At 52.3% G+C, this 14,772-nt stretch overlaps 1 protein-coding gene across 1 annotated transcript in view; it reads right to left on the reverse strand.

The window, feature by feature from the left end:
• Positions 1-3,874: 3,874 nt before the first annotated feature.
• LOC144487318 (NACHT, LRR and PYD domains-containing protein 3-like) overlaps positions 3,875-14,772 on the reverse strand; it is a 101,407-nt gene continuing 90,509 nt past the window's right edge. The window contains exons 9-10 of the mRNA XM_078205397.1: positions 9,089-9,173; positions 3,875-4,159 (exon numbers count right to left, since the gene is read on the reverse strand). Coding sequence (XP_078061523.1) covers positions 3,875-4,159; positions 9,089-9,173 — 370 coding nt within the window. The remainder of the gene's footprint in view (positions 4,160-9,088; positions 9,174-14,772) is intronic.

The following is a 14,772-nucleotide window of genomic DNA, read 5'->3' on the forward strand; positions in this document are numbered from 1 at the left end:
AGGGGACTCGGAGTCGTGGGGCGACTGCCCTAAGGAGATTCGCGGCTCGGTGGTGGACATGGGGGCTCTTTCGGAGTCTGCCCAGAGCGAGACGGGGGACTCCCTCGTGCCCCCCACCGAGTCGTCCCTGATTCCCTCCAGGGAACTCGGGGCCTTTCTCAAAAGACACTCTGGTCGTCCTGACATCATCCGGCTAGCCCTCGGCCACTGGCCAGACCTGGCGCTGCTCATCCGGTCCATGTAGGCATGCTCCCATGGTGCGTCGGGCCTGGCGAGAACAGAGCAGCATTGGGTACTGCGGTTCCTCCACGGGCTCGAAGGGGGGGGGGGGAGCGGGCTGGCGTGTATTGCGCCAGCGCTCCCCCAAACATCTAGATAAGTGGTGACAGTGGCCAAAAGCTGCTGACATGAAGGTGACTATCGCCAGCCGCAACTTCAACGGCAGCAGTGAGCCACAATGCAGGTTGCAGAACTTCTCGGCCCGGAGGCCAATTAGCTTAGTGGATTAGGTGACCAGCAGATGGTTCGGAATAACACTAACAGTGTTGGTTCAATTCCAGCTCTGGTTGAAGTAGCCTTGGGACCTGCTTCACATTGCCCCAAGAGTAGCTGGCAATCGAAAACCGCCATTGACAAAAGAGTCCAAGGCGGCAAGTATGCGGTATGTTTCCTGCAGGAAACCCACACCGTTCCGGGAGACGGAGCCCAATTGCTCCTGGAGTGGGGGGGGGGGAGGGGGAGGGGGGGAGGGGGGAGGGGGGGAGGGGGGAGGGGGAGGGGGGAGGGGGGGAGGGGGGGAGGGGGGAGGGGGGGAGGGGGGGAGGGGAGGGGGGGAGGGGGGAGGGGAGGGGGGGAGGGGGGAGGGGAGGGGGGAGGGGGGGAGGGGAGGGGGGGAGGGGGGAGGGGAGGGGGGGAGGGGGGGAGGGGAGGGGGGAAGGGGGGAGGGGAGGGGGGGAGGGGGGGAGGGGAGGGGAGGGGGAGGGGGGAGGGAGGGGGAGGAGGGGAGGGGGGAGGGGGGGAGGGAGAGGGGAGGGGGAGGGGGGGAGGGGGGAGGGGGGGGAGGGGGGGAGGGGGGAGGGGGAGGGGGAGGGGGGAGGGGGGAGGGAGGGGGGAGGGGGAGGGGAGGGGGAGGGGAGGGGGGGGAGGGGAGGGGGGGAGGGGGGAGGGGGAGGGGGAGGGGAGGGGGAGGGGGAGGGGGGGGGGGTGGTGGGTCTTCATGAGCCACCTCACGCTCGCTTCTAGCGGGGTGGCTATCTTGTTCGCCCCGCGTTATCAGCCGGAGATCTTGGGGGTCAAGGAGCCGGTGCCAGGCCGGTTGCTGCACTTGACGTTCCGTGAGGGCCCGTGGTTGTTCACTTGCTGAACGTCTACGCCCCAACCACTGGACCGCAGCAAACGACTTTCTACAAGAAAATGTGCGCTCATCTCGACACCATTGTGGGGGGCGAATGTATTATCCTCGGGGGAATTCAACTGTACCCTCAAGGCTCGAGACCGCACGGGCCTCTGGCAGCGTTGCCCAGTGATGGTGAAGTTGCGGGACCTGCTCGGGACCCACGACTTGGTGGACATCTGGAGACATCTCCATCCTGGCTCCAGTGCTTTCACTTACGTGAAGCCTGGAGCCAGAAGGTCCAGGCTCGACCGCCTTTACATTTTGTGGGCGAACTTGTCCGGCGTGTCTTCCACCTCCATGCGGCTGGTGTCGTGCACGGACCACAACCTGGTGTAGGTGGACTTTGTGCCGTCTCGCGTCCGGCGGGGGTCCACATACTGGCACTTTAACATCACACTGCTGGAGGACGAGCTCTTCCTGGACTCGTTCCGTCGATTCTGGGCCGGCTGGAGAAGGAAGCGGGGAGGCTTCCCCTTCTTGAGGCTCTGGTGGGATGTGGGCAAGACTCACGCCATTACCTTCTGTCAGGAGTATGCGAGGGGGTCAACAAAGAGGCGGAAATCCAGGCTCGAAGAGTTGGAGAAGGAGGTGCTCGAACTGGAGGCACGTCTCAGTCAGCCCGACGCGGACCCGACCCTGCGGTCGGAGTACAGGGAGAAGAAGGGTGCGCTGCGGGACCTGCACCTTGCCAGGTCTCGCGGCGCGTACGTGAGGTCGCGGCTCCAGTTCCAGGAGGACCTGGACCGCGGCTCCCCCTTCTTCTACTCACTGGAAAAAGGGCGGGCTAACGGTCAGCAGCTCCTTACGCTGCTGGCCGACGACGGTTCCCCTGTCTCGGATCCGGATGGCATCCGGGCCATTGCCCGGGATTATTACATCTCCCTCTTCTCTCCGGATCCGTCCAGCGAGGATACCCGCACACTTCTGTGGGAAGACCTGCCGCAGTTCAGCCCTGAGGGTGTTGGCAGGCTTGAGGCTCCCACCACCATGGCCGGGCTGACCGGCGCCCTCAATGGCCTCAGGCAGGGCAAGGCCCCGGGGCTGGACGGGCTGACAGCAGAGTTCTTCAGGGCGTTCTGGGACGTCCTGGGGAACGACTACGCGGGGGTCCGGGGTGGAGGGCGTTGCCACCGGGGAGATGCCCCTTTCGTGGCGCAGGGCCATCATTGCCCTCTTGCCCAAGAAGAGGGATCTACGCCTCCTAAAGAACTGGTGCCCGGTCTTCCTCCTCAGCACGGATTATAAAATCTTTGCCAAGGCTATGGCTTCACGCCTTGGATCCGTGCAGGACCACATGATCCACCCTGACCAGTCCTACACGGTCCCGGGCCGTTGTATACATGACAATTTCCACCTGGTCCGGGACCTAATTCATCATTCCCAGAGGGCTGGTCTGTCGAATGCCTTCTTATCATTGGATCAGGAGAAGGCGTTCGACAGGGTGGAGCACAAGTATTTACTCGGGACTCTGCGGTCATTCGGGTTTGTGACGCATTTGTCGCCTGGATCCAATTACTGTACTCTGCCACAGAGTGTCTGATTAAGGGTAACGGGTCCCTGACGGCGCCCCTTCGCTTTGGGAAAGGAGTACAGCAGGGCTGCCCCTTGTCTGGCCAACTGTATTCCATGTGCATGGAGCCATTCCTGTACCTCTTGAAGAGGAGGCAGTCAGGTTTGGCCCTGCACGGACTGGATGTAGGGGTGGTCCTGTCAGCTTACACCGATGACGTGCTCCTCATGTTCATGGACCCGGCTGACCTGCGGAGGATGCGAGAATGCCAGGCGGTGTACTCCGCCACATCCTCTGCCAGGATCAACTGGGCCAAGTGCGCCGGACTCCTTGTTGGTCCTTGGGAGATGGACCCCTTCCAGAGGAGCTCAGGCCTTTTACCTGGACCAAGACCAACCTCCTCTTGTTGGGCGCCCATCTCTGCCCAGCTGAGGAATCCTGGCCGGCGAACTGGCGGGAGCTGGAGTCCAAAGTCTCCGCCCACCTGATTCGCTGGACATGACTGCTCCGAGTGCTGTCCTACGGGGCGCGAATTCGCGTCATAAACCAGCGGGTTGCCTCCATGCTGTGGTACCGGCTGGTCCCTTTGACCCCTCCCCCTGGCTTTGTCGCCGATATCCAGAGATCCCTCCTGCGGTTCTTCTGGGACAATCGACTGCACTGGGTCCATGCTGCGGTTCTGCATCTCCCGCTTGAGGAGGGCAGACAAGGTCTGGTGTGCCTTCGCACTCAGATAGCGACCGTCCGCCTCCAGGCCCTGCAGAGGTACCTTTACGTTGAGCCCTCTCCATGATGGTGTGCGATGGCGACGTATTTCTTCCGCCAGTGGCACGGCCTCAATTATGACGTGCAGCTCCTGCATATCAATCTGGGATGTGTTTCGACCTCCCTGCAGGAGTGAGGACCTCCTCACTGTCTGGAACACGGTCGCCTCGCGACGCAGCTCCCTGCCCCCCACCCCCTCCACGTCACGAGTTGCGGCTCTCGTGCGAGAGCCGCTCCTCAGGAATTCGCTCGTCCAGCCGTACAGTTGCAGGTGGCTGGTGGAGAGGGGGGCTGTGGATGTTGAGGTGACCAGGATTGGGGACGTGCTCGATGGCGGAGGGGCGGGCTGGATGAGCCCCCGCATGCTGGCTGAACGCGCGGGGGTGTCCGACTGGCGTGCGGCCAAAACCATCCTCGACCTTAGGGCGGTCATGCTCGGCCCCGAAACTACACGCAAACTTGCGGTGGGATCCTGCCCGAGTGTTCCCCTGTTCGGATGGAATTCCACATTGTCCCAAAGCCTCAAACCCCCTCCCTGGGTGAGGTGCCCCACAGCATGAGCTGCCTCGCGGAATTGTCCTCCGTGCCTTTTTCTACCGCGCAGAGGTGTTTCCAGTGCGGGCTGCTGCTGCACACCTTCCACTACCGCGTCCTTGCCTGTCCCCGGATACACCTTGGCGGGCCTTGTGGCCGTCGGGCGGCGGAGGTCCCCAGTGGAGGTCCCTCTACGGAGGGATCTCCCCAATTACATTGGGGACCTGGGGTGGAGGGTGCTGCATGCAGCAGTTCTGCACAACCGTAGGATTCACTGGATCACGGGCTCCGAAGAGTGCCCCTTCTGTGGCCTTGTGGAGACCGTGGACCATGTCTATGTTTTGTGTCTTAGGCTGCACTCCCTTTTTGTTTTCCTAAAGAACCTTTTATTGATGTTTTGTTTGCACTTCAGTCCCACGCTCCTCATCTACGGTCACCTGGTGCGGAGAGGTGAGGGTCGTGATGGCGACCTCCTCATGAACCTGCTCTTGGGCCTGGCGAAACGCGCCATTTACAGGTCCAGGCAGCGGGCTACCGAGGGGGCCGTCCATCCTGACTGTCTGCCCCTCTACTGCGGCTATGTTCGCGGCCAGGTGTCCCTGGAGAGGGAGCATGAGGTGTCCACGGGCACGGTTGATTCCTTCCGCGCCCGCTGGGCACCACAGTGGGTTGGGTTGCGTTATCGACCCTAATAATCACATTTTAATTTTATGTTTTCAAGTTTCCTTTGCACTTTGATTTTTGTTCGGGCTGTTCCCCTTCCTTTTGGGGAGCTGCCCCTTTTACTTTGTCCTGACTTAATTTGAGTTTGTTTATTTGGTTTGACCTAAAAAGAGTCAACACTCAGTTCTTCCTTTTTATTTAAAGACAAATGGCAAGGGGGCGGGGCTCGCCGTGACGTCGGGTCAACATGGCGGCGGTGCCGCCCTTTCACAGGCTCCGGATGTTCCGCCAACGAGCAGCGGCTCGGCCTCAGATGGCAGGAAGTGACACTGGGAGGAGCAGCAGCAGCCGAGAGTGTTCCAGCGACCCCTCGGCACAGTCTCTGCCCAGAAGGCATCCCCAGTTCAGCTGCTGAGAGGCACTCGGAACCTCTTCAAATGTAAACATTTGCAGCTTCTCAAATTCTCTCAATGCATCTTCTCAAAAAAAGCTAAATGCAGCTTCTCAAATTCTCCATCCATCCATCTCACCCACCCTGCATCCATCTCACACTTCTTCCCACTCTCCATCCATCCCTCTCCACAACAAAAACCATTCATTCAGCACAACATCTTCCCGCTCGTTCCCCCAGGCTGTATTCCAGCCTTTATCAAATCCACTCTGCTCCCAGATACTTTGCACCATTAGATATTACACTTCAAACATTTATCATCTCTGAATTTAATATGTGGCCAAGGCGATCACAGACAAAGTAAATTCGGCATGCCCAGGACAACTCTCAGCAACTTTTACAAATGCACCATAGAAAGCATTCTTTCCGGTTGTCTCACAGTTTGGCATGGCTCCTGCTCTACGTCTAAGATCGCGTTCCAACCGACTCCAGAACAGCTTCTTCCCAGCTGCCGTCAGACTTTTGAATGGACCTATCTTGCATTGTGATACCCGAACTATGACTGTAACACTACATTTTGCACTCTCTCCTTTCCTTCTCTATGAATGTTATGTTCTGCCTGTCTAGCGCGCAAGAAACAATATTTGACACTGTATGTCAATACATGTGACAATAATAAATCAAATCAAAAGATAAATCATCAATTAAAATCCCAGCAGATGAGAAAGCGACTGGAAGCTGCATCTGAATCTCCTGTTGTTCGGTCAACCATGACAGACCAATCTGAGCCATTGACGTGTAATAAATGACTTTATCAGCTGAGTTGTATTTGTTTACCTCAAGGTCTTTGCCACATTTAGAAATTAAAATAATTTGTGCCACCAAAACCAGGGATGTACTGCTGAAGCTTTATAAGGCTCTGGTTAGACTACCGTTGGAGTATTCAGAGCAAATTTGGGCCTGGATTAAAGAAAGAATGTACCGGCCCTGGAGAAAGTCCAGAAGAGGTTCGCAAGAATGATCCCGGGAATGAAAAGCTGGATGTTGGAGGAGCATTTGACGACTCTGGGTCTGTACCCGGAGTTTAGAAAGATGAGGGGGTCCTCATTGAAACTTACAGAATACAGAAAGGCCTGGATAGAGTGGACATGAGGAAGATGCTTCCATTTGTATGAGAGACTATGATTGGAGGGCAAACCCTCAGAATAAAATGACGTTCGTTTTGCACCGAAATGAGGAGGACTTTGTTCAGCCAGAGGTTCGTGAATCTGTGGAGTTCATTGTCATAGACGGCTGTGCATGGCCAGTTCATTGAGTGTATTTAAGACAAAGACAGATATGTTCTTGATTGGTAAGGGGATCAAATGTTATGGGGAAAAGACGGGAGAATGGGGTTGATAAACTTATCAGCCATGATTAAATGGTGTAGACTCAATGAACAGAATACCTTAAATTCTGCACCTGTATCTTATGGTCTTTTCAGTTTCACACTCACTGTTAGCTACAGTATTTACACTATTCCCCCACTCTTTATTAGCTTCAGTGTACGCTTTAGTTTCAGCATTCCAATGGTTCCCAATTAGAATTTGACGAATTAACCAACTAGCATTTAATTGCCAATAACTACAGTTATACAGATGATAAAATCTGACTTCATGCATCTATCCTGAGATCTTTGGGATAATCCAAAATAAATCAGACATTCAGAAACTAAATAAAGCTAAGTTGAGTGTGCAGGGACCCAGTGAAATTGTGAATTCTAGCTTTCTTTGCGATCGCTCTGCTCCTGCTCAGTGAGATGTAAGGAACAAGGAGAGAGGAAACTACATTTCCGAGGCTCCGATCCTGTGCAATGCTGCGCTAGTGTTCTTTTTTGCCCTCGTTCTAGGGATGTCGGTTTCATTTTTGTCCAACTTAAATTTAATTTGGTTACAGGGCGCTGAGAATTCATTAACCGTTGTAGTGCATGGGTGTGTTGCTTGTTGTAGTTTGTGATGTGTGTTTCTGTGGGTGCATGGCTGTATGTTGTGTGTCTTTAAGAGAGGTTCTGTGTTTCTCTCTCTGTAAGTCTCTCTGTGTGTCAGAGTAAGAATGTGCAAGGACTGGGTGTGTGTGTTTGTGAGTGTGTGGGTGTCAGTTTGGGCCTGTGTGTCTGGAAATAGGTGCAGATGTGTTATTTTGGGCGAGGAAATTCAGTGCGCAGCACAGTTTACACACTCCCATTCTGAATGGGATTAGTGTCTAATAACTGCACCAAATGTAGACATTGCAGTCTGAGATCATCCCCAACTACAATATCCAGACAAGATTCCCCCCTAAGGAAATGAGGGAACAGAGTTTATGTACAAAGTGTGGCGATAAAAGGGTTAATGCAACACCCGGGGTTCCTGTTGCAAGCTTCAATCCCTGTCAATATTGTTCAATATTCAGACTGCAGTAACCGGTTCCCAGATGCAGACATGGGAGTTACTGAACTTGTCTGAGGCTCACAAAGAACGGCGCCTGCAGTAGTTGTGAGCCGCCAGCAGATGGTGGCATTGTGGTCACTTTAATCACCAGATCATAGAAATCCTACAGTACAGAAGAGGCCATTCGGCCCATCGAGTCTGCACCGACAACAATCCTACCCAGGCCCTACCCCCATATCCCTACATATTTTACCCGCTAATCCCTCTAATCTACGCAGCCCAGGACACTAAGGGGCAATTTTAGCATGGCCAATCAACCTAACCCGCACATGTTTGGACTGGGGGAGGAAACCGGAGCACCCGGAAGAAACCCACGCAGACCCGAGGAGAATGTGCAAACTCCACACAGACAGTGACCCAAGCCGGGAATCGAACCCAGTTCCTTGGAGCTGTGAAGCAGCAATGCTAACCACTGTGCTACCGTGCCGTCAGATAGTGAAAGGGGTTTTGAGGAGAGGCTGGTGGAGTCTTTAATTCATTCACAGAGACAGAGAGGAAACTCTGACAAGATTGACCAAACTACTCTCTGCTGGATACTGTCAGAGTCGCACACACTGTTCTCTCTCTGGAGATTGATCTTTGCTTCTCCCTTTTGAAAGGATGGTGAAGACTCTGTTGCTGAGAACACAGTAAGAAGTTTAACAACACCAGGTTAAAGTCCAACAGGTTTATTTGGTAGCAAAAGCCACACACGCTTTCGGAGCTCCAAGCCCCTTCTTCAGGTGCGTGGGAATTCTGTTCACAAACAGGGCATATAAAGACACAGACTCAATTTACATGAATAGTGGTTGGAATGCGAATACTTACAGCTAATCAAGTCTTTAAGATGCAAACAACGTGAGTGGAGAGAACATCAAGACAGGCTAAATCGATGTGTATTGTCTCCAGTCAAGACAGCCAGTTGAACTCTGCAGTCTGAGTCTTCATATGCCCTGTTTGCAAACATAATTCCCACTCACCTGAAGAAGGGGCTTGGAGCTCCGAAAGCCTGTGTGGCTTTTGCTACTAAATAAACCTGTTGGACATTACCCTAGTGTTGTTAAACTTCTTACTGTGTTTACCCCTGTCCAACGCTGGCATCTCCACATGCTGAGAACACTGACAACACATTGCTGCTTAAACAATGGTTTGCAGCAATCTTTCCTTCAATGTGCAGACTAAAACTACAACAGTTTTCCAGCTGGGCATCTCAACCAAACCAGGTAAGCAGGGAAATTACTACCTCGCTGGAGGGGCTGATGCAATAGGGAGGGAGAGGGGCAGGAATGAAGGGTTTGGAAGGGGCTGTCGAAGATCTTCACAATTCAGGATTTCACTGTAACCGGTGGAGCAGCAATGTTCATAGATTGAAATGTTCACACGAACACTGTCAGTCCCGGTCTGGATCCCCGCAGCGACTCCAGCTGCGGGAGAGCTCCATTTGGACTGAACTGATTGTCCACCAGCCTGAAACACATTAAAGATGAAACAGGAAATAAACAGATTGAACAACAGAGTAAATAACTGGACACTGGAGTTAATGGGACAAATCTTCTGGTTGCTGGATCACCAGAGACCAGACACACAACTGAAGATGAGCATCGGGACCTTGTGGATGTCCTGACGCACTGATCTACCTGGGAATTGTCCCAGAGGTATTAACTTCTATTGGCGAATTCCCCTGCTGCAGTTAGAGTCAGATACTTAGGACAGATCCACAAAATTAACGTGGATAGTTACTCAGGTAATGTCAGACAGCTCACCACCTGGGCTAATACCTGAATAGAACAACCGAGTCCCCCAATCACGTCCCACTGATCCCCATACTACACCTCCCAGAATCTGACGAGAGTCACTCCCCCCAACTCATCCGTACGTCCCCTCCAGCCTGGCGTCCTCCCATGAGCCCTTAAACTAATCTGACTAACACTTCCAACTTGGCCTCATCCTGACCCAACCTCTCTTCACCTCACATAGAAACATAGAAGATAGGAGCAGGAGGCGGCCATTTGGCCCTTCGAACCTGCTCTTCCATTCATCACAATCATGGCTGATTGCTCAACTCAATAGCCTAATCCTGCATTCTCCCCATAACCTTTGATCCCATTCACCCCAAGTGCTTTCTCCAGCCGCCTCTTGAATACATTCTTGACGAAGCCTCTGACTTAAACTCATTACCCCAGAACCAAACCACCCCACTACCCTCTTCAAAGCTATTAACCAACCCCAGCCCCCACCACACAACCACGTCTGACTAGATCTCCAACAACATGACCAACTCCCAGCCACCATCCAAACTCCCGATTAACCCTCCCACCCAACACAATACAGTTCGTCCATTCCCAAGACACCCAGAACTAATCCTCCAACCTCTCCCCAGCTCCCTGACTCACCATTGACCCAGCTACAAACTAACCCATTCACTCCCCCAATCAAGAAACTCTTATGGAGCTCCCCGGGGTCACTGTGCTGTGAATAGGGTGTGTGCTCTCTCTTCCCCGACTCTACTCTGCTCTGATGGAGTTCCCCGGGGTCACTGTGCTGTAAATAGGATTTGTGCTCTCTCTTCCCTTACTCTAGTCTGCTCTGATGGAGGTCCCTGGGTTCACTGTGCTGTAAACAGGATTTGTGCTCTCCCTTCCCCAACTCTGCTGTGATGGAGCTCCGCGGGGTCACTGTGCTGTAAATAGGGTGTGTGCTCTCTCTTCCCCGACTCTACTCTGCTCTGATGGAAGTCCCTGGGGTCACTGTGCTGTAAATCGGGTGTGTGCTCTCTCTCCCCCGACTCTACTCTGATGGAGTTCTTTGGAGTCACTGTGCTGTAAATAGGGAATGTGCTGTCTCTCTCTCTCGACTCTACTGTGATGGAGCTCCCCGGGGTCACGGTGCTGTAAATAGGGTGTGTGCTGTCTCTTCCCCGACTCTAATATGCTGTGATGGAGCTTCCTGGAGTCACTGTGCTGTAAATAGGGTGTGTGCTCTCTGTTCCCCGACTCTACTCTGATGGAGTTCTTTGGAGTCACTGTGCTGTAAATAGGGGGTGTGCTCTCTCTCTCTTGACTCTACTGTGATGGAGCTCCCCGGGGTCACTGTGCTGTAAATAGGCTGTGTGTTGTCTCTTCCCAGACTCTTGTCTGCTCTGATGGAGCTCCCAGGGTCGCAGTACCGAAGGTCCTGGGAGAAATATGCAGCAGTTTCAGGCTGGGGAATTTTCACACATAGCGGCAATCTGCTTACCATTGCTGCTGCTTGGAAGATTCAGGCCCATTTATATTTTAAATCCATTTCTATTTTAATTGATGCGCTAAAAATTAACATAAACACTCACGAGATCCACTCCAGAGTCCTGCAGGTCAGTATGAGGCGGCGGAGAGCAGGGACAGATTGATCTGTGAAGGAGTTTGATTTCAGGTTCAGAAACCTCAGTGACTGGTTTGTACAGAGAGCGGAGGCGAGATCCTCAGCACAAGAATCTGTGAGAGCGTTCTTATACAGACTGGAGATCAGAGAGAGAAATAACAGGAATCAGGCTCAATCCCCAGTGTTTTACATAATACTGTTAATAACAATAATAATGTATTGTATCAGACACTCCCGAAACACAACTTGCATTTCTGTAGAATGAGGAAATACTCAATGCTGAAAATGAAATATAAATAATCTGGAAATGCTCAGCAGGTTAGCTAAATACATGTGAAGAGAGAAACAGGGGTAATGTTTGATTTTCCATTGGAACTGGGAACGGGCAGTGAATTGACAGGTTTGAAGTGACAGCGGTGGGTGGCTGGCGAAGAAACAAAGAAAGGACAAACTGGAATTACAGGAGTGATTAAATGATAAAAGTGTTGATGGGACAGGACCATAATCACAGGATCCCCATGTCCTTACTCGGAGTGGCTCGGGAGGGATGGTCAATGGTTTCGGAATGTAGTGTGTGGTGAGGTTGGAGATAATGGCTGGGATTTTACCAGAAGCTCTGAAGTCCCAACATGGGGATTGGAAATGGGTGGTGTGTCCATGTGGGCAAGGTAGGCAGAATTATGAAGGTGATATTGTCAGTGGCGAACAATTAACATCTGGCAGGCAAGAGGAGCTACCCACTCAGGCTGCCTGGGCAGGGGGCAGTCCCGGTTCAGCCAATGCTGACACCATGTCCAGCTTTTGTCGCGAAATTAAGGACTTCCTACAGAAACTCAACACACATGGAGAAGTTGAACCAGGAGCACTCCTCGTCACAATGGATGTCTCAGCTCTCTACACCAGCATCCCCCACAATGATGGCATTGCTGCAACGGCCTCAGTACTCAACGCCGGCAACTGCCAGTTTCCAGATGCAATTTTACAACTCATTAGCTTCATCCTGGACAACAATGTCTTCACCTTCAACAACCAGTTCTTCATCCAGACTTACGGAACAGCCATGGGGACCAAATTCACACCTCAATATGCCAACATATTCATGCACAGGTTCGAACAAGACTTCTTCACCGCACAGGACCTTCAACCGATGCTATACACTAGATACATCGATGACATTTTCTTCCTTTGGACTCATGGTGAACAATCACTGAAACAACTATATGATGACATCAACGAGTTCCATCCCACCAACAGACTCGCCATGGACTACTCTCCGGAATCGGTTGCATTCTTGGACACACGCATCTCCATTAAGGGCGGTCACCTCAGCACCTCACTGTACCGCAAGCCCACGGATAACCTCATGATGCTCCACTTCTCCAGCGTCCACCCTAAACACGTTAAAGAAGCCATCACCTATGGACAAGCCCTCCGTATATATATAGGATCTGCTTGGATGAGGAGGATCGCAACAGACACCTCCAGACGCTGAAAGATGCCCTCATAAGAACAGGATATGGTGCTCGACTCATCGATCCACAGTTCCGACGCGCCACAGCGAAAAACTGCACCGATCTGCTCAGAAGACAAACATGGGACAAGGTGGACAGAGTACCCTTCATCGTCCAGTACTTCCCCGGAGGGGAGAAGCTATGGCATCTCCTCCGGAGCCTTCGACATGTCATTGATGAAGACGAACATCTCGGCAAGGCCATCCCCACACCCCTTCTTCTTGCCTTCAAACAACCGCACAACCTCAAACAGACCATTGTCCGCAGCAAACTACCCAGCCTTCAGGAGAACAGTGACCACGCCACCACAAAACCCTGCCACAGCAAGACGTGCCGGATCATCGGCACAGATGCCATCATCTCACACTGGAACACCATCTACCAGGTACACGGTACCTACTCTTGCAACTCGGCCAACGTTGTCTCCCTGATACGCTGCAGGAAAGGATGTCCCGAGGCATGGTATATTGGGGAAACCATGCAGACACTGCGACCACGGATGAATGAACACCGCTCGACAATCACCAGGCAAGTCCGTTCTCTTCCTGTGGGGGAGCACTTCAGCGGTCATGGGCATTCAGCCTCTGATCTTCGGGTACGCATTCTCCAAGGCGGCCTTCATGACTCACGACAGCGCAGAGTCACTGAGCAGAAACTGATAGCCAAGTTTCGCACACATGAGGACGGCCTAAACCGGGATCTTGGGTTCCTGTCACACTATCAGTAACCCCCACAGCTTGCGTCCTAGACTTGCAGAATTTCACTAGCTCTCCTGTCTGGAGACAATACACATCTCTTTAACCTGTGCTGAATGCTCCCTCCACTCACATTGTCTGTATCTTTAAGACCCCCGGTTGGCTGTAGAGATTCGCATTCTAATCAGTATTCTGTAACTTGATGTTGTGTCTCTGTGCCCTGTTTGAGAGCAGATATCCATTCAATTTGACGAAGGAGCAGCGCTCCGAAAGCTAATGGCATTTGCTACCAAATAAACCTGTTGGACTTTAACCTGGTGTTGTTAAAACTCTTACCATCTCCAAAGGCAGCCAGTAGGACTTTCAAACACAGCAGCTCTGGAGAGAGCAGCGAGGGAGCTCTGCTTACTGAATGAAGGACTGAAATGTCAGAAAGCAGAGCAAGGGTTGCTCCCCAATCATAATTCCTCCCTGGAGGGGCTCCTCTCGGCTGCTTGGGCTCGGAGGGAGGTCCTGTTCCCTCATGATGGAAGGAGAAGATTATCCCATCGGTACAAGCCAGTCTGGATGGAGATTGCTGGGAGGTGAGCAGGTTTGAGATACGTGGTTACAGAGTGGAAAAGGATCAATGTCCTGATGTGTTCTGACACACATCCACCCTGGGTGAACATATCTACCCAGACACTGGCAATGACTGTCAGTGACATATCTGTTAGGCTGGCACCAGCATAGCTAGAGCCGGGTTGACCAACATATTCACTGGGCAAACACACGTCAATGTTTTTCTCACTCAAGGGGCCGATGAGTAAATTTCAGAATGATAAAGTTTGGCACAGTAGAAATCTCAAGTAAAAACTAAACTGATATGAAAAAAACAACTTGCTGAGCACAATAATGAGTAATAAATAAAGATGATTATTAGAGTTTAATCCTCATCAATCACAAATTGTTTCTCTCCCACATTTGCTGCAGATTGGCTCAAAAGCATATCAGCTGCAAACATGGGAAAGGAACGGCCTGTGATTGGAGGAGCAGCTCCATGCAGATTCTTCCATTCAAACTGAACTGTGTGACTGAGATTCTGGAAACTCGCTCCGGGGGCCGCATTGAGGTGCTTCGAGGGTCACATTCGCCCCTTGGTCCACACGTTGGACAACCATGGGCTAGTGCATGTGTTTGATGAGTGAGTAACAATTTATGTGTTTGGAAAGAGAGCAAACATCATCAGGGAATGAGTGAAGAAGAGTGGAGACATCCAGGTCTTGCCATCCTCACGCCAATGGAAGATGAAGTGCTGGATCAGGAAGGCCTGGCGGCAGAGTGGGTAATTACTGCAGATGAGATGGGTTGAGTGGGTGACCTAATGAATGGGCACAGGAGAGCGTCTGGTGAGGACAAAACATAGACCTTGTTTATCCATCACAGGTCACAGAGAGCAGTCTGAAGGACGTATTGGGATAAGAACAAAAAAAGTAGGAGCAGCAGGAGGTCATTCAGCCC

This window comes from Mustelus asterias, unplaced genomic scaffold (assembly GCF_964213995.1).
Source record: "Mustelus asterias unplaced genomic scaffold, sMusAst1.hap1.1 HAP1_SCAFFOLD_732, whole genome shotgun sequence".
Taxonomy (NCBI): Eukaryota; Metazoa; Chordata; class Chondrichthyes; order Carcharhiniformes; family Triakidae; genus Mustelus; species Mustelus asterias.